Below are 19,778 nucleotides of genomic sequence, written 5' to 3'. Positions count from 1 at the left end.
GCATTTCCTTAGGGGATTTAAAAGAAGTGTTTTCGGGTTAGACCTATATCTTAATAATTAAGACTGAAGATAATATAACCTTTTTAATTGCCTTATTTTATTGCATGTATAAATCCTGGTTCTTGAAGATTTGGGTTGTCAGACATCCACATTATATCTGGATATCAGTGGTGAAGTGTACAACCTTGCATCTAGGGCTGGAACAGCATTTCTTGCAACTAATCAAGGGATGAGCATAAAATTTCGAGAATATTTTGGTAAGAAGACAATATTTGCTTTCAAACAGTGAAATTTTATGTGAGAAGTACACCATAATTATTCACTTTGAGCGAGGTTAAGAATATGGAATCGAGTGTACTGTTTTGCATTTTAAACCAAAGATGGCATCTGCAGCCAATATCCTATTTGTGGATTGTGGCCATATAATAGATGACAGGTTCTTAATCAACCCTTTTCCTCCCCAGTCTTGCCTCTCTCTTGTTTTATGGTGTACATTGTGTATATTTTCTAGTGTTTGATTGCCCTCGCCTTCATTAAGATTTTAATAAAGCAGTTACCCTATATGAGTTACCCTTACAAACAGAGCACTGCAGATATTTCATTCACTGATTAAGGTTTGCCATTTTATGGGAGAACTGGAACATAAAACATCCTTTTTGTGGGTGTTGGTGGACCTCATGAAGTGCCCATTAATGGAAGCTAAGAACTATGAAAAATGAACGGCACAATTTGACACTTTGTTTCAAGGAAGGGAGCATGTCTTCAAGAGCTGCATCAAAGATGATGTTAATAAGTAAGATCAAGATGCAGACACTGCTGTGATCTTAGCAAACAGGATAATGTCTTGATTGAGTCACCTATATAACAATCTTGCCATCTACCTTAGAGTCTGAGACAAGGAATTTCAGTGAGGGGTTGCATCTCATGGGACTACAGTACAAAATCCTATTTGACAGGGACTGGTTTTGATACCAAGAATAATTTATTTTCAAGTACTCCAGAGTTTTTAAACATTAATGTTGTAGGTGTTGTGACTTTTTCAAAATTAAGGTACATGTATGTAAGTTGAACCACAAAGAAGTGTATGGGCCATTTAATAGAATCCTCATGTGAAACTTACATGTAGCTGCCATTCATATCTTGTTTACATATTAAGTCTTTTGTTTACTTTCTGTTTTATAGGTGCAAATCATCAGCAATTTACTATTGCTCATGTGCAAGACCTTTTCAACAAGAAATACAGTAACAAATGGAATGTACTAAAGGAATGTAAATTTTAGTTTAATGCATGAATGAGTTATTTCAGAAATAGGATTTTTCTGGTTTAGTTAAGAAACAATTAATTACAGTGATGTTTTAAATAATGATCAAGTACTGGGAAAGAACATTATCTGCACTACCCATGGCCCTCTTTACTTTTAGTGTTGTGCAAATTTGGATTCTGGGGAGCCATTTTGTTTACCAGGGGCCATTTGCTCTGTTATTTTAGTTACACTTAGTCAACAAGGATTGTGTACTGTGTAAAAAGGGCTCAATTAAGGACCAAAACAGCTACAGTAATTACTTCCTTGAAGACATCACTTTTGCTAGAATGTTATGAATAATTTGTTGTTTTTCTACTGACGCCAACTCAAAACCAAAATTCAATACTAATTTTTTACTTAGATATGCAAACATTTGTAAGTAGCGAGCAGAATTGTCATGAGTGAAAGTTGTCTAAAGTTCCATCATCTGCCTTAGTTGAGCTCTGAAGGAAGTCTTAGGGTAATAATTTACCGTAAGTAAATTTAAGGTATTTTTTGCAGTCACAAATTTGATTAATTAAAATTAATTAAATTAATTTGCTGAACATTTCACTGATAAATTAACTTTAAAAACCCTCCATCTGGTTCGAAATCAGGCCAGATTGCTGTATCAAAGTTAGGTCAATTTAATTCCATAGAGGTATAACCAAAATGCGACTGTTCATTCAGATCATGCCGCATTAGACCAATCAATGGAAATGAAATCATCGATCAATTTAGCTACATTACAATAAAATGTTAAATAGTATAATCTAAGTGAAGAGAATGACCCAATATTGATTCTAGAACCTAAGTGATAATAATTAGCCTAAGAGAATACACTCTTGATTGAAATGCCAAGACCAACAGTATTATGCTGGAGCCAGAAAGTATTTTTGTTAATGAAAGTCATGTAACCCTTTAAGCATACTTTTGAATGTTAACTCTAAAGTTCATTTTCGAGGAATTGCTTTTTCCTTTGCTGTTATTTGCTTTGCCTTTAAATGCCTTAAAGGTTACATTGATTTTAATGTTTTGTCATGTGTAAATTTTAAGACGTCTAAATATAACATCAGAAATAGTGAGGTTACACTGGGGAAAGGCCTTTTTGGAACTGATGTTTTTAAGTTTTCTTTTTTAATCATATTGTAGACCTGTGGAATTCTCTTCCACTACACATTAGAATGATTGAATCTTTCTCATCATTTAAGAACAGTATTAATGAATTTTATCAAAACAAATTTACTGGAAATAAGGATAGATTTTTATAATTAATTAATAATTATTGTCATGTTAATTATGCTATTCGAGCTACTATATTGTACGTAAAAATTTTTTTCCCTTCATTAAGGCAGTTTATTCTTATGAGGAATATTTGAATTCTGTATAAACTGACCTAATTATTCAGATCTTGTAAATTTTTTATTTTTTTTAATAATCATTAATTTATCTTTAATTTGTATATTATGTTAAGACCTGTATAATTGAAATTGAGTATATTAAAAGATTAAATTAAATTGTTACTGCGGACGTGTCACGTATAGGATTAAAACAACACATCATTTATCTTTAATGCTCTCCACTGAACAAGTTTCATCTCAGTATATTAAGTGTACTTCACCAGGACCCAACTTATATGGTTTCTATTCTTATGAAATGTACCCATAGTAAAGTCGCTTTGAATTTGGTGATTCGTTGCAAATTATTTCACAACTATAAAATATTGTCGGTTAATTAATACAAATCACCTTTGAGGGAAAATTTCCTTGGTTTCTTCTTATTATTTCTTTACTGATAGTTAATATCTGCTTTTTTTAAAAAAAGTTGAATTGTACTGTATGGAATTAATTATATTCAATGTGCGAGCAGTCGTGCATTCGGAGAAAAGAGAAAGGCAAATCACTGATGGACACTAATAGCTTTGACCTTAGTTTGAGCTGAACAATCAACTCTGATTTTACAGTTACGAAGCTAACTACACTTGCTAGGGAGATTATTTATAGTAGCATCAAATATTTTTTTCTTCTTTGGATAGATTGTAAAGATTGTGTGATAACTGTCAATCATACAGTTGTTCATGACTTTTTTGATGAGGTATTTTACGTTGCACTGATTTTGAGCTTGTCGCTTGTTTTCAAAGATGGAACACTTGGCAGGTCTGAATGGGACCTCCTTTTAAAATTCAGCTGTGAAATTTTGGATGCCACGCTCAGAAATCGTATGGCGACAGCCATCATCCAACGTGTATAGTTAATAACTGCAATGTATTATGTCATAAATACGCCAGTCTGATACTGAGTCGTCGTTGCAAACACAGGACATAACTTTAGATATAGGGTGGGTGAAGAGCCAAGAAAATGACTAATAAAACAGGGTTGACTGGGCCACCGGCTACTCCCAAATTTCATATATTTAGAAAATATAAACAGAAAAATGAGGTTGATTTCGCGAGGTTCCAGTGATTACCTGTACACCCCACACTAACAGGCCGGTTAATGACCCCAATTTTCCGAAAATTAGAAAATAGCTGAAAACGGGGTCGTTCTCGCGAAGTTTCCAGTGATTACCTATACCCCCCACCAAAACACCGGTGAATGACCCCAATTTTCAGACATCTAGAAAATAACGAAAAACAGGGTGGAGTTCAGAAGTTTCCAGTCATTATCCATACACTCCGCACTAACACACCGGTTAAGGACGCCAACTTCAGATATCTAGATACTAGGAACAAAAAATGGGGTCGATTTTGGGAGTTGCCAGTGATTACCCATACACCCCCCACCAACACTCTGGCTTAGTGACCCAATTTTCAGATATGTAGAAAATAGCAACAAAAAATGGGGTCGATTTTGGGAGTTGCCAGTGATTACCCATACACCCCGCACCAACACTCTGGCTTAGTGACCCAATTTTCAGATATGTAGAAAATAGCGACAAAAAACGGGGTCGATTTCGCGAGTTTCCTGAGTGATAAGCTATACACTCCGATTTAATGCTCCGGACCGAATTTTCAGATATTTCAGTTGAAAATAACAACATAAAACAGGGTCGATTTCGGGAGTTTCCAGTGATTACTCATACACCTCGCACTAAAACAGCGGTTAATGACCTCCATTTTCAGATATCAAGAAAATAGCAACAAAAAACGGGGTTGATTTCAGGAGTTTCCAGTCACTATCCATACACTCCGCACTAACACACCGGTTAAGTACCCCAACTTCAGATATCTAGAAACTAACAACAAAAAACGGGGTCGATTTCGGGAGTTGCCAGTGATTACCCATACACCCCGCACTAACAAACTGGTTTGGTGACCCCAATTTTCGATATCTAGAAAATAGCGACAAAAAACGGGGTCGATTTTGCGAGTTTCCTGTGTGATAACCTATACACTCTGCTTTAATGCTCCAGGCCCAATTTTCAGATATTTCAGTAGAAAATAACAACAGAAAACAGGGTCGATTCGGGAGTTTCCGATGATTACCCATACACCTCGCACTAAAACACCGGTTAATGACCTCAATTTTCAGATATCTAGAAAATAACAACAAAAAACGGGGTCGATTTCGGGAGTTGCTAGTGATTACACATACACCCTGCACTAATACACTGGTTAATGACCCCAATTTTCAGATATTTACAAAATAACAACATAAAGCGGGGTCGATTTCGCGGCACCTCGCCCTATCACACCGGTTAATGAGTTTGCAATGCTTAATTTTCACGTGGAGACTTCTGTTACGTACAGGTTGTATAGATTTGAAATAACAACAGAGAACGGGGTTTATCTCTCGCGTTTCTGGTCACTAGCGATACACCCCACATAACTGACATTGCTTAATAACCCCGAATTTTCAGATATGACAAAATTATGACTTTGCTAGTTTTCAGCGCTTATCTCAACAGAGAGTCTGAAGGGGGGGGGGGGGGAGGAGGTTCCACTTGTCGGTTAATATTCAGTCACTTAGTCGGTAGTATTTTTCACCCTTTGTCGCTAGTCGGTTAAGCAGCACGACGGGTTGACAGGTCCAGTTTGTAACTTCTTGGATAATGTGGAATAAAATGTGCAAAAAGGGCCTGTTTTAAGTACTCCATTTTCAAATAATTGGAAAATGATCGAAAGTGATAACCTGTATACCCTGCGTTAGGAGATTGTTTAACACCGATTTTTAAATCTTTGGAAAACTATCGTCTGGGACTCGATTTTGTTTGTTCAACTACAGAAACTGGGTCATTAGGCCACTTGGGGCGAAAGGGACTACCCGCAGGTCAAAAAGAACGTTGTCCTAGCTTCTTGAACCATTTTAGACAGAAGGGTCACTTATCGGTATCTACCGTATTTATTCGCCTATAAGCCGATCTCGGCTTTAAGCCGAGACCCTAAACTTCTTCATGTCAGCAGCTTTGCATTGAAATAAAAAATAAACACAAAACATTCGGCTATAAGCCGAGACCTAATAATTGCAAAGTACTCCACGCGTGTCGTTAACTGAGATGAATTAACATAAACCGAAAACAAAAGGAGCTTCCCCCTCGGGAAACATGTAACCAAAAAGTAGGTTATTTACTCAGTTGTTATTGGTCGTTTAATTGAAAGTAACAACAAATCACAGATAAGTTGAATTTAATGTGTAAATAAATAGAACCATGCGTGACATAACAAAACATTCACCTGAGTTCAGAATCCTGTCTCAAACAATCGCTCTCTTTCAAAGTTATCGTAATCGATCATCATGCCGAAAGTTCGTCGTTCTTCATACAACTTAGCGTTCAAACTAAAAGTCGTTGCTGAAGCAGAGGCCGTCGAGAACAACTCCGACATCGCTAGAGATTACGGAATCAGTGAATCGATGGTGCGTCGCTGGCGAAAAGATTAAGCGAACCTGTTTTATGGTGAGCTTAAAATGTCAGCAAAGCGAAAGACGATGGGCTGCTTTTCGCCAAAGTATCCTGAATTGGATCAAACACTACTGGACTGGTTTTCAGAGCAGGGGAGTCAAGGTAAGTCTTTCGCTTCTTTAAAACCATGAAAAGCTTCGATCAACTGATATCTGTCAGATCGTGTTGCAATGTTTACACAAACCGTGGGAATGACCGCTTCTGATTGGCCAGTTTTTCATGTCGTCAAAACAAGTCAAACAATTGATCTCTGTTATCTTTTACAGGAATTGCTGTAAGCGGATTAATTCTACGGCTAAAGGCGAAGGAGTTGAGCAGTGATCCAGACTTCAAAGCCTCACTGGGTTGCTACCAGAGATGGAAAAAGCGCCATTCCATCAGCCTTCGCACTAGGACAACCCTGGCCCAGCGACTCCCACAAGATCTGGAAGAAAAGATCATCCAGTTCCATCGGTTCGTGATCGCACTTTGGCAGCGGTATGGCCATTCGCTCTCCAGGCTGTTCAATATGGATGAAACTCCTATGCGATTCGAGCTTCCGTCGAGCAGAACCAACAATGATTTACATGTACCTACCCTTCGTGATCTCGGAAATTTGTGTTTGTTGATAATCGCTCGGCTTACAGTCGAATAAACATTGAATTTCGAATCTTGTTAAGCACCCTTAAATATTTTTTGGCGAAAATACACGGCTATAAGCCGAACCCCCTTCCTTGGCGAGAATTTACCTGTTCTGAGTTTGATTTGTTGGAAAAATCGCTCGGCTTATAGGCGAACAAATACGGTAATCTACTTGGGCTATCCAGGCACGTTCAATATCTTAAAAAAGTTTGAGGGTTCTCAGTGTTGATTCTGTAGAGTCCAGGCAGATAGTTTGATGTTTGGAATTACAGCTTTATTGTAATTACAGCTAGTAATACGCTACGGCTGTGAATTTATAAATTAGTATCAAACCGCAAATGGACAAAAGAATGTTACATGCATATTCGCAAATGTATATGCACTACTGATAGTAACTGTTTTTCTTGAATGTATAACATTTTTTGAATTACATTGATTTATTGAAATAGTACAAGGCTGCGATGTACTTTGCAAAATTATCCTCACTGAAAAGTAACTGAAAAATATGCAGGGCTTACTGTAGTTTGCGAAACGAAATGGAATAACTGTAGTTTGCGAAATGAAAAATCTGTAGTTTGCGAAATGGAAAGTCTGTAGTTTGCGAAATGAAAAATCTGTAGTTTGCGAAATGGAAAATCTGTAGTTTGCGAAATGAAATTCCTCGCCTAGGCTGCGAAAAAGAAAAACAAAAAAGGGACGCTCGACTAAATACCCTCGACTTCGACATAAGACCCTCGACCTATGATGGCTCAACCAAAAGTTAGACTCCCCTGACCTGTTAGAAAATGTAACGCAAGGGTCTCCTACCTAGCAAATGTATGCAAAGGTCATCGCCAGGATAGTCTCCCGCCAGAATTTAATTTTGACAGGGAAATTTCATTTCGCAAACTACAGATTTTCCATTTCGCAAACTACAGATTTTCCATTTCGCAAACTACAGACTTTTCATTTCGCAAACTACAGATTTTTCATTTCGCAAACTGTAGATTTTCCTTTTCGTTTCGTTTCGTTTCGTTTCGCAAACCAAAGTGAGCCATCTCAAACTTCAAGTTTTGGGGATTTTTTCGCGTTTTGTTCGCACTTTCATCATTAAAATATCCTCAACCGAAGAGCCATTAAACACCATGAATATCCACATAGTTAGAAATGTTGGTGAACTTGTCATACTCCTTCATTCATCTTCAAAAAATATTACAAAAAGGTGTCGATTGTCCAGTGGAAACCTCGCAGAAACGCGTCGCAAACTCAACAAATGGCGTTAAGCTAATGCCACTCGCGCATGCGCAGGCCAAATGCCTCTCTGTTCACTTTGCCGCCCTTGAGGACCAACGCTTCGGACCGCACTTCTGGTTGCAGTTCATCTCCCGTTGCAGGAATACTGGGTAAGTCAACTGCTGACTCATATTATAACATCGTTTGTGCACGAGTCAAACTTCGATCGATCCAGTTAGTTCCTGCGTTTAAACCGAGCAAATTTCAAGAGCGCGGACGCGGTTGCTTTGTTCAGGTCGCATGAATTTTGAAGATCTATGGCTGTTTCCAACGAGGAATCGGAACAACTTCAGAATACCCGTCCACATCATTTACATATGTCGGGAGGCTTTGAAAAATGAGGTATAACACAGTAGACGCTATTCTTAGTCAATGAGTCAATGAAATGTAATTGATATGGCAGGGTTAACAATACATGCCTGCGTAAGAATTTTAAAATTATACTCTATAGGTATAGAGTTCTAAAGTGTGACGTCACGCTGTCATGACGACCAAAATCTGGGTCTAAACAAAACCTGGAGATTGAAAGACGGGCGCCATATCTGATTGTGGTGTTATTGTTTTCCACTAAGTACTCTAAGTATTTTGGGCGTTATATTCCAAAGAATCAAAGAAAAAACCTTAACTGGACTCCATATTTTGGCAGGCTGTAAACTTTCTTCGGCAATATCCGATTTTAGGAAGGAATCGCTGCGTGCGTAGAGGTCGATCGCCGCGGGCAAGGCCACATAGGTCACCAAGATTGAATATGCAGTGCTTCGCTCCCGATTGTAATCACCAGTCGGAATCGCATTGTTGTCAGTTTTTCCTTTTCCCAAATGCAGAGAAGAAAAAGGAAGAATACAGACGTTGGGTTCGCTTGCTAAGGTATGAATACTTCTCTCTATTGAATTTAATCCGGTATGGGAGTGAAATTTTAAACAGTAAATTATCACACGTTGTTTGAGGGTGTAAAGGAGGAAATTTCCATATATTTCGGTTGTCGCTGAGGGCTGATGTTTTTTCTTGACTTCCATAGGCATAAATTTCCATAAACTCCCGTTACTTGTACTGTGGAATAAAAATAAAAAAAAGGACACAGCTGCCTGTCATTGTACTGATTGGTGTCACCTATGATCGATAAGATTAGTGTAATGGTATTTACAAATAGAGCCTTTCTCACATTTACGAGCTAGCATTTTGTCGCTGTTGAAGCTTGTCATCCAAAATTTTTCCCTCTCGAAATATGCCTCAAACCATTTCCTGGGATTTTCAAAATAATTATACACAGACCTCTGTTGTTGTTTAGTTAGATGATTTTAACAGTTCATTGAAGCTGAGCGATTTCTTTCGTTAGAAAGACAGAAAATGAGTTGATAAAATGGGACTGTCTTATGCTCATATCAAGGATTATCACAATCTTTTGTTAGGAGAGCTGATAGAGATCCCAGCAAGTACTCGAAAGTGTGCAGTTGCCATTTTAAAGATGGAAAGAAATCTAATGGCCCCACTATCTTTAAAAGGAATGCCACTAAATTATTCCCCTCACAAGAACCCCCAGTGCAGAAGAAAAAGAAGCCTGTTTCAGAGGCTAAGTTACCTACAGTTAAAGATATCTTAGCCAGTATTAGTGCAACTACATCAGCAGAATCTTCAGAAGCCCAGGATGATAGTAACAATCCTCCAACTGAGCAAATAATTTTAGAGGCAGAATTGCACTTAGCAAAGCAAGAGCTGAGCAGTCAACAGGACACCATAGAGTATCAAAAGACACACTACTCTGTCTCGATGATGACATCTGAAGTATTGAGAATGGAAACTGGCCTACCAACAAAGGAGATCTTCAATATTGTAGTGAATTATGCTTCTAAATTCAAGAATTCCATTTCTTATTATTGTGGTTGGAAAGTTGAAGCAATCACCTTTGAGGATCAAATCTTCATAACACTTATGAAGTTGCGGCAAAACTATACCAACATGCACCTGGCACAGCTGTTCTCATGCAGTGTTGGAACAATTTCTAACATTGTTATAACCTTTGTGCATGTCTTGCATAGATTGTTGTTTGATGACCTCATGAGAGTGATTCCTTCCAGGAACAAGAACAAGCTCTGTTCACCCTCATCATTTTCAGAGTTCTCAAGCTGCAGAATAATTATTGATTGCACAGACATTGAAGTTGCTACACCAAGCCTTATGAGTCAGCAAAATGTCACATACTCGAGTTATCGTGGAATGAATTCATTCAAAGTATTGACTGGGGTAGCACCAAATGGGGTGTTGACCTACATCAGTGACCTCTACCCTGGATCTATCTCTGACAAAGAGATTGTTCAACAGTCGGGTCTGTTAAAACATTTTGTTGCTGGTGATCTGATTTTAGCAGACAAAGGATTTCTCATTCAAGACATTGTTCCTAGGGGTGTGTCTGTGAACATTCCACCATTTCTTGAACATGAGAAATTCACTGAAAGTGAGGCCAAGTTAACCCAGTCAATTGCTAGATGTCGCATACACGTTGAAAGGGCAAATGCAAGGCTTAAAGATTTTAAAATTCTCAGTTTTGTCCCTCCATACTTAAGGTCTCACATTGACAAAGTGTTTCAGTTGTGTGGAACTATCGTTAACTTGCAATTCCCTTTGATTAAAGAGGGGTGTGCAGGAACAGACTATGACTGAGTATAAACAAGGGAAATGCTCCTTTTAGTACTTTGACAAATTGTCTGTCCAAGTAACATTTAGCAGTTTGTATTATAACTTGTTTTTCTTCTATTGCCATAAATATGTAGTAAGGAGGTTAAACTTTATGTACTTGGAAAAGTACATTAAGGGACAGACCCTCTCACTAGGCCTCCATGGTATATTCTAGCATTTAAGAAATTAGAGAAAGTGACATTATCTTGTTCAAGTTAACACTGTAATGGTGCCAAAGAAATGTTACAACATTTGTTTAATTTTATGACAACCCTTAAAACCCTAATCTGCCCACCATTCTCTAGACATGATCAGGAGAATTTCTGCTTCAAGCCTTTCAATCAGTTATCAGTATGCAATTTCTCCACACAATATCATTACATTGCTAAGCAAACTAGTAATGGGAATTGTGATAAGTATCAGCTTAAAGATATTCAATTGATCTCAACCATCAAATTCTCTGAAAAGTAACATGTAAGGAAATACATGAAAATTACTGGGGAGAATTACTACTTGGAGCTTGGGAGTGAAAGGGTTTAGCTTTGAAGTCCATTGATTACCCCCAGCTATTTGATTAAAAAAATGTTTCGTTGACAGATTTTACAAAAAGTAAGCGATTAAGTGTTACATTACACAGTCTTTCTGGTGCAATAGTTATATCTTAATTAAACTTTAAGGGCAAAGGATTTTTTTTCCTGGTACTCAGATCACATCCCCACTCTAGAGCAAGTACATGCATATATTTGTCAAAGTCTCACATATAAGACTCTACATACCAAAATATGTTTTGTAATTTTTCATGCAGAGCTCTTGGTAACATGTGTGATAATTTTGCCAAATGTGCCCCAAACTGGTGAGGTTTATTCATAGGCTTGTGAACTAAAGTGCAATTGATTATTATAAAGTGCAATAAATCATTTTAACATATTCTACCATTTAAAGTTCTCCTTCGAAAATTTTGGGGAAAAGGTGTTTTAAATAGAAATCCTTTAGTTCTTGGATCCTAACCTCCCAACCATCATCACGCTGGATTTCAAGAACAATAAAGTCTTTCAAGGTCCAAACAACAAAGAAGCATTTCTTTCTCTTTGTAAAATACATGTGCCCTTGGACTTGGTGCCAGTAGACGTGGTCACGTTTCAAAACAGTTTTCCCATCCTTCTTTTCTAAGCAAAAGTTATTTGACTCGAAAGCTTCTTCAATAGTCATGTCTCGCTGTGTATAAGGACACTTGGCTTCAAGTACACTTTCATCACCAACTAATCCATCTGGGGATGCACCTAGGACACCTGACTCGTGCAGCCACACCCCTGTTTCCACTACTGCTAAGCCAGTCTTCATTGTGAATGCCTTAAGGGCTTCAGACTCATTAGTGACCCCCCACTGGACAGCTTTCACTCTTGAAAGGTCGTATTTGCCAAGAAGACGTTTAATCAAGGAAGGGGTAACACGCTTAACATTTAGAACTGACCCAAAATTGCTTGCTGTCAGTCGACCCTTCCTGATCATTTGCCAAGAGGGATTGTCCCTTTGTCCAGAAGTGAGGCGACTTACATCTTCAATTGTCCTCCAGTCGACTTTGACCCTCTCCAGGAAATACTGCCGTTGTACTCCAGCTCCTTGCAGTTGCAAAAATTCCTCTTGGAAGATCACTTCATCCACAGTGGCAACTGGCAATGAACCAGACTGGGTTTCAGGTTCAGGGCTCATGAGCCAGTATAACCCAGTAAATTTGCCATAATTTTTCAATTTATGAAAAAAGTCGCTGCGTTCTTCGCAACTCGGGTCTCTTGAAAGAGCCCTATATCCGGGTTTTGCTGGCGGGAACATTTCTTGCACCGATGGCAGCGGCACGTTTGTGGCTTTACGCTTTCTCCACTGGCATTCAATATCAGTTCGACTAAGCTTATAAATGCCATGAATAAACAGAGCAGCAGCATGACTACACTTAAACTTCCCTCTTGGGCACTCACAGTCCGTTGACTTGATAGCTTTTTCCTCATCTAAATAAATCTTAAGAAGTGGAAAAAAACAGATCTTATTTTACGAACTTTAGGGCATCTGCGAGTTGATTAAGTAAGAGTGACGTTCCAAACATCGGTTGTATTTAGACTTAAATATCACGATTACGGCTTTCTATGAAATAATTGTCCACTGAAAACGTTTACACAGAAGGTCAATAATGGACGTATGAATCGTGCACAAGAATACGTTTAAGAAGAATGAATCAAACGTACCACAACATCTAGGAGAACGTATTGATTACTCACCGTCACTTTGTAGATCTTTTTCTTCATGCTGGCATGAACCTCTCCACGAATCACGCTATCGTTATAGAAAAAGCTTTCAATATGGTTTGATTGATAGTGATTTTCACCTCTGGTTAAAGATTTTTGCTCATCCACGAAAAAAGAAGCCAACGATGATATCGAGAGCGCCGCCATTTTGGGTGCTAGTCGTTTTGTTTAGACCCAAGTTATTTGGTTGCTTGGAAACATGACGTAACGACTTTAGAACTCTATTATAAATCATTTAAAATAGACTTTTTTTCAATGCTTTTTTTAAGCTATTTACATATTCATGATCTATGACAGATGATGGTAGCTTATTCCAACAATCAATAAAAAAAAAAAAAAAATGAAACTAGTGGCAGCGCTTGGCCAGGTAGTATTTAATTTTGATTTGATTTCATTTATCTTTGGTTTCATTTTATTTCTATTTTACATTTCATTTACTTTCACTTGCTTTTATTTTAAAAAGAAAAATAAGAAATAAATCGAAATTAAAAAAAAAATAAAAATAATTCCTATAAATTTGAATATGTTTAATGGCAGTTCTCGGCCACTATACACGTCTGCAACACTTATGTCTTTGTTTGTCTGAGGCATTAAATGATTGAGAATTTTTTTCTTTTGGCATTGAAAGGCCCATCCTAGTGAGTAGTTAAGATCTCAAAAACTGATTTATAGCAATCAATTTCTTTGAGATAGAGCCATTTAGATATTGGTATGTAAAATGGCTTATTCTGTTAATAAAAACCCTCAAAAACAATTGCGTCACACACCCTGGACGTGGCCCCTACTGCCAATCTAGATTTGGATTCTTATAGAACTATGTATAAGCTTTCATGAAAAGTAAGTTTGGCTCTCATATTTTGAATTTAAAAATCTGTCAAATTTTCATGTCTCATGTGGAATAGCCCTTTTTAGCTCAAAATTACTTACTCCAAAAACATGCACTCGGCGGTAATATGAAATGAACTTGTGGCTTAAATTCAAAAGGGAACAGCAGATCTGAAAAAGATTGAAGAGCAAAGCAGCAAAAATAAAACAGTTATCTTGGCGAACAGTCTTAAGGAATAACCCCTGTTGGTTCAAGTACTCAGCGTATAAAAGAGATACCTATTCTTATAAGTTGAGGATGTCTAAACATGTTGTTTTAATCAGTCCTGGCAAGGTGATTAAACTAGGAAATAAAGAGGTACAATCTTCTTGCTACCCACCAAACAACCTATTCATGTTTCTGAAAAGACATATTAAAAAAAGACCTTTAAAAAACAGCTTCTCCAATAATCATCGGTTGTTCCACAGAAACTGCAATCATGGCCTTCCTATGGCTTAGATTTTCAACAGATAGTGATATAAATAAATGTGGGTATTACACTGTAGACCTCCTTTTATTGCATGTACTAAACGTTTTATTCTAGACTAAAGATTTCAAAATTAACAAGTACAGTATGAACACCTCATTTACTGAAACACAATGTACTGACCTTATTTGACTGAATAGTGACATTTTGTGACTCAATCAATCAATCAATACTTTATTTACCCACATAGCGTCAAGGAGCTCGTAGAGCTTGTTCAAAATACATAGGTGCCTCTAAGATTAAGAATCTAAAAAACCTAATACATACTGTCAAGACCTAATAGATTAGAAATTGAAATTGGACTTTAATTGATTTTAATAAACATTGTCAGTCCAGTGACAGAATCCTTTATCACCAATGAAAAAGCGACAATATAGTGTAATGTCAGCTCCCATTCAGCCTGTGTTACAAAATAAAGAATTCTATAGCTGAGAGGGAAAAAGGGACTCACTGAAACAAAATCAAGGTACACTTGATAAACAGAAACATAAACAACATGCAGTATGATGCACAATCCTCGCAGTATTGAAGAAAATCATAAAGATGCAGATTGTATGTTGACTTGTAAATTTGTGTTGCAACATCCAAGGTCTCTTAATCTCTAAAGCTATAACTAATAGCTCCGCTGATCTTCTACAGGTAGAGAGACATTGTGCTTTCAATGCTAAAGAGGTGCAGCCCCAATGATTCCAAGGATCTCTTTATGATTTTCTTCAATACACAGCACAATAGTTTTTATCAGTTAGTCACTGACCTGATCAAGCAGCAGGCTAAAATCCACCTCAGTGACTGGAGGTAGTGCTGGATACACACCTGACAGAATTTCAAAATCGTTAGAAATAGGCTAACCTTTTGACGTCTGGAATGATCACCGTGAACAGTGAACACTCAGTGGGGAGTTGAGAGACACAGTTACAGATTTGCATATAATTATGAAGAATTCTTGTAATCCCTAAGTGTTCAGATAAGGTTTTGTAAAGTTGATAAAGTCCTCTATTGCTTTTATAAAATATTTGTCAAAAATAACTCAACAAAGATAGGGTAACATGACAACTATGTTTACATATTCTCACTACAACCCTATCATTCATGAAAATAACAACATCTGATCTCACCTGAATTCAACTGTGCTACATCAATAAGAATTGAACTTGTCGGTGAAACTGAAGAGAAAAATAACAAGAAAGATCTAAAGAAATATTTCAGCTTTTTTAAAATTATCTTGCTCTTGATAACAAATGAGACTGTACATAGTAACAACTAATGCTCTGGGTGCTTTATTCATCATTGTCACTGTGGTTTGTATGAAGCTATCTAATCCATCTGACAGCTGGTCTTCATAACAACTTGCTTTTTATGGGATGTTTTTCCTTCATTGCTACTTTAACTTAATCGATAGTTTTTTTGGTGTGTGTTTTTATTGACCAAGACAAAGCTTAGATGCATAAAAAGACAAAAAAACAAAAAAACAAAAAACAGGCAAATAGTTAGCTATCTTCACCAAGCAAGCATGCTAATTAAAAAATTTTTCATCAGTTGTAAAAGGATTTGGTGGCTAAAATAAGAATAAAAAATGACTTGTTTATTTTGAGAGCTAGGAAAGATAGCCTATTAATTGCTTGTAGCACAGGAGGAGAGATGCATAAAAATGCAGAAAAGAAAAAGGCAAAATTTTCCAGCTATCTTGACCTAACAACCTTGGTCGCTTAAGTATTTAGTACATGGTAAAAGGTTTTAGCTTAAATAATCAAGGATGACTTGTTTATTATGAGAACTGGAAAGAAATTCAATGCTTAAATTGCTTTAAATCCATGCAGCATTAATTTCCTATAATAAGGTAACACTTGAAGGGTAGAAGTGAGTTTGTGTTTTTTACAAAAAGAGGTTTCTTTTCTTTTCCATTCAAGGTGACACTAATAAGAATATTTATTTCATATATTTATTCCAGTTCTCATAATAAACAAGTCATCCTTGATTATTTAAGCTAAAACCTTTTACCATGTACTAAATACTTAAGCGACCAAGGTTGTTAGGTCAAGATAGCTGGAAAATTTTGCCTTTTTCTTTACGAATCAACTTAACGGCCTGCTCTCAGTTGGCTTGTTAGCTCAATTGGTTAGAGCGCTGCACTAGTATCGCAGAGGTCAGTGGTTCGAGTCCCGTACAGGCCTGATTTTTTTTCAGGTCTGAATTTCGCTATTGCTCAAATAGCGCTATCTACTGCGAGGATCGTCCATCATACGTATCAAATACCGCAGTTCAAAATATATGATTTTCATATATTTATTCTATCTCATTTATCACTTTCACGGGTTCATTACGAATCAACTTAACAGCCTGCTCTCAGTTGGCTTGTTAGCTCAATTGGTTAGAGTGCTGCACTAGTATCGCAGAGGTCAGTGGTTCGAGTCCCGTACAGGCCTGATTTTTTTCAGGTCTGAATTTCGCTATTGCTCAAATAGCGCTATCTACTGCGAGGATCGTCCATCATACGTATCAAATACCGCAGTTCAAAATATATGATTTTCATATATTTATTCTATCTCATTTATCACTTTCACGGGTTCATTACGAATCAACTTAACGGCCTGCTCTCAGTTGGCTTGTTAGCTCAATTGGTTAGAGCGCTGCACTAGTATCGCAGAGGTCAGTGGTTCGAGTCCCGTACAGGCCTGATTTTTTTCAGGTCTGAATTTCGCTATTGCTCAAATAGCGCTATCTACTGCGAGGATCGTCCATCATACGTATCAAATACCGCAGTTCAAAATATATGATTTTCATATATTTATTCTATCTCATTTATCACTTTCACGGGTTCATTACGAATCAACTTAACGGCCTGCTCTCAGTTGGCTTGTTAGCTCAATTGGTTAGAGCGCTGCACTAGTATCGCAGAGGTCAGTGGTTCGAGTCCTGTACAGGCCTGATTTTTTTTCAGGTCTGAATTTCGCTATTGCTCAAATAGCGCTATCTACTGCGAGGATCGTCCATCATACGTATCAAATACCGCAGTTCAAAATATATGATTTTCATATATTTATTCTATCTCACTAATAAAAATGTTAGATGTAAAATGTTTGATGAAATATCATCAGATTAATACAAAATGTAAACATACCTTCTCTTTGCTTTTTCAAGGCACTCTGCAGTAAGCACAGCGATCACATTGCAGAGAATAAAATGGCTATCCAATCTTGCGCTCTTCTGCTGTATACAACAGGTTCTTGTCAAGCAATACATTTTTAGAAAATCCTTATTAAGGTGTTTTACCTTATGTTATTAGTGTTAATTACCTCTGGTTAGCCTCATTTATTTTTACTGAAACAACAGACTTCAAAATGTAACATCACTTTAATTTTATTTTCAGGTTTTGTATAATAGTGGAAATACAGTTCAGCAACATACACTCTCTGAAGCATTCAGGTATGGGCCTCAGTAATGAAATGAATTGGGTTTTTTTTTAATACTTTCCTTATTATAATTAATGTCTGTAAGTTCTAAGGTAATTAAACAGCACAAGTTCATGTATTGATCAATGTACTTTATTTTTTGACATCTTTATGTCTCCATCAGCCAATTCCTGAATGAAATTAGACTATGATGAGCTCACAGCCTTAGATCAGCTGTCAGCATGTGGTCTCAAGAACTTCATGTTTGATGTAGCCAAGGTTAGTGAGGCGGGAAGGGGAAGGGGATTGGTGAGCTAATCTGGACTGCACACTTGCAAATGGTTTTTATGTGCAGTATCTGACTGGGCAGATACTAAATTGTAGCATTCTCTGGAGGTTTTTTGTTTTAAAGACCAGCTATAAAAAACACTAGGTGCAGGCAAAGGTAAACATTTATTTTTGAACAAGACTATGGTGTTTCACTGCTTTGTTGGATTAAAATAGACTGTGCTTCAAACACCAGAAGCCTGCAAAAGTGCAGCTACTTCTGGAGAACATTTCACTTACTTCAAAGCCTATGGAGACACTTGAGACTTGTGAAGCCTTCTGAATGAGATCATGGAAAGTAACTCAGTAACCCTGAGTTTTGATGATTTACAGTTTACTAGTGGTTTTGGCTGTATTGCGTGATGTTGCAAAATACAAGATAATCTTAGTGGAAAGGCTGCATGAATTGAATCTCAATCAGTTGAATTTCCTTCACAGGCAAGAGGTCTCATGGCTGAAACTCTGGACATGCTTGCACAGAAGGAAAAGTTTCATCTTTCTTGTGAACTTCAGGGCAAGTTGGCATCTAGAGGTTTCACTGATATTATCAGCAGAGGTGCGAATGGCGAGAAAGACATGATTGCAGCACTTTATTGAATAGTTCAATGAAGGGGCATTCACGAGATGATTTTGCACAGTGTTCTGTTGAGTTGACCTGTTCAGAATTCTCTTTTTAGAATTGAAAGAGGTCAAATTTTTTTGGTAAGATGCATGAATTTTTTGATAAAGATTTGTTTATTTTATAATTGTAAAAGCGTTTGACTCTTATTTTTCATACCATCATCACTGACAATGTAATATGTACAAGGTTCATCCTTAAAGTAGCAGATGCCAGCTCAGCAAATAAGAAATAAAGAAAACAAGGTGGCAGTTGAAGTGGGTTCGTTTTTATTTTGTAGTGATTTTTAATTCATACTTACCTTGTATGCGGATAACAGGTGCTTTTATACAGTGTATGGATCCTAAGGATGCAGAATCATTTCTGTTGTCTAAGGTACTGTGAGTGAAAATTATTTCATAGGTATAATCTGCCTAAATTTCCTCCATGTACTTTTTGTTTTGAGGTTCAGCTATGTCTTGAAGATAAGAGGAAAGTTTCAACTGAATGCTTGCATTTTTATTGGTTCTTCAGTAACCCTTTCCCTCCCAAGAATGTATTAGTAAATAAATTCTCCATACTGTTTGCTATTCTTTTCCTATAGTGTAACTTTAAAGAATTTGGTATTAGATCAACTAATAATCCCCTCATTGATATGTTTCGTTATTCTCATTACTCATCTGCTTGATATAATATTGATGTTGTAAGGAGAATTAAGTTCTGTCTCATCACTTATGGGAGTTAAACCAATTTTTTGTGCCTTCCTTTGATTTGCAGCCTGAAATTATTTTAAGTCATTTGAAGTTCCCTCTTTGTCATCTGACTTCATTGAATGAAGAAAGCTTGGTACACATTGCTCGAGTTCTGGACCCATCTCGTCCTTCATTTAGATCCTTGGCAAGTTAAGTGAGACCTCCAAGGCAGAGGTAAGAATTTGTCATTATTTGTAACGACCAAGCTTAATCAGAAATATAAACTGTATTAACTGTCAGTGTCAAGAGGGAATAACAACTAAAGCCAATAAATAAAAAGCTTTGAAGGTGTTTTCAAGGAACTTTCAGATAGGA

At 37.0% G+C, this 19,778-nt stretch overlaps 4 protein-coding genes across 13 annotated transcripts in view; 3 read left to right on the top strand and 1 right to left on the bottom strand.

Annotated features, from left to right (window-relative positions):
- LOC148719572 (uncharacterized) overlaps nucleotides 1-2,373 on the top strand; it is a 10,239-nt gene extending 7,866 nt beyond the window's left edge. For 3 of the 5 annotated variants that reach the window (XM_088740988.1, XM_088740990.1, XM_088740989.1), the window contains 2 exons: nucleotides 129-257; nucleotides 1,183-2,373. In XM_088740988.1, coding sequence (XP_088597114.1) covers nucleotides 129-257; nucleotides 1,183-1,280 — 227 coding nt within the window. In that variant the 3' untranslated portion in view covers nucleotides 1,281-2,373. Of the gene's footprint in view, nucleotides 1-128; nucleotides 260-1,182 lie in introns of those variants that run through there. The other 2 variants (XR_015993981.1, XR_015993980.1) reach the window with 1 other exon arrangement.
- A 5,424-nt stretch (nucleotides 2,374-7,797) lies between these two features.
- On the top strand, nucleotides 7,798-19,600 carry LOC148719569 (uncharacterized). 6 transcript variants are annotated; one of them, XR_015993908.1, is made up of 7 exons: nucleotides 8,116-8,417; nucleotides 17,536-17,617; nucleotides 17,765-17,820; nucleotides 17,971-18,065; nucleotides 18,552-18,815; nucleotides 19,052-19,107; nucleotides 19,489-19,563. XR_015993908.1 is itself a non-coding variant. In XM_088740788.1 (5 exons), the coding sequence occupies exons 4-5, from the start codon at nucleotides 17,982-17,984 to the stop codon at nucleotides 18,708-18,710; spliced, it is 243 nt and encodes an 80-aa protein (XP_088596914.1). In that variant the 5' UTR covers nucleotides 8,114-8,417; nucleotides 17,536-17,617; nucleotides 17,765-17,820; nucleotides 17,971-17,981; the 3' UTR covers nucleotides 18,711-18,989. The 6 variants fall into 6 exon arrangements, 3 of the variants coding, with proteins under 3 accessions (XP_088596912.1, XP_088596913.1, XP_088596914.1); XR_015993910.1 differs by lacking the exon at nucleotides 19,052-19,107 and having other exon boundaries at nucleotides 8,113-8,417; nucleotides 19,489-19,600; XR_015993909.1 differs by lacking the exons at nucleotides 19,052-19,107; nucleotides 19,489-19,563 and adding an exon at nucleotides 18,922-18,989 and having other exon boundaries at nucleotides 8,114-8,417.
- On the top strand, nucleotides 8,520-11,675 carry LOC148719571 (uncharacterized). The gene is made up of 2 exons (XM_088740783.1): nucleotides 8,520-8,942; nucleotides 9,485-11,675. Exons 1-2 carry the CDS (start codon nucleotides 8,824-8,826, stop codon nucleotides 10,731-10,733), a joined length of 1,368 nt encoding a protein of 455 aa, XP_088596909.1. The 5' UTR covers nucleotides 8,520-8,823; the 3' UTR covers nucleotides 10,734-11,675.
- Nucleotides 10,950-13,227, bottom strand: LOC148719570 (uncharacterized). Its single transcript, XM_088740784.1, has 2 exons — nucleotides 13,019-13,227; nucleotides 10,950-12,761 (listed from the first exon to the last, which is right to left on the bottom strand). Exons 1-2 carry the CDS (start codon nucleotides 13,190-13,192, stop codon nucleotides 11,685-11,687), a joined length of 1,251 nt encoding a protein of 416 aa, XP_088596910.1. The 5' UTR covers nucleotides 13,193-13,227; the 3' UTR covers nucleotides 10,950-11,684.
- Nucleotides 19,601-19,778: the final 178 nt, after the last annotated feature.

The sequence above is a fragment of the Stylophora pistillata genome, chromosome 12, assembly GCF_964205215.1.
Source record: "Stylophora pistillata chromosome 12, jaStyPist1.2, whole genome shotgun sequence".
In the NCBI taxonomy this organism is placed as follows: Eukaryota; Metazoa; Cnidaria; class Anthozoa; order Scleractinia; family Pocilloporidae; genus Stylophora; species Stylophora pistillata.
Note: the sequence above shows the minus strand (reverse complement) of the source record. Positions and strands in the feature narration are given on the sequence as shown.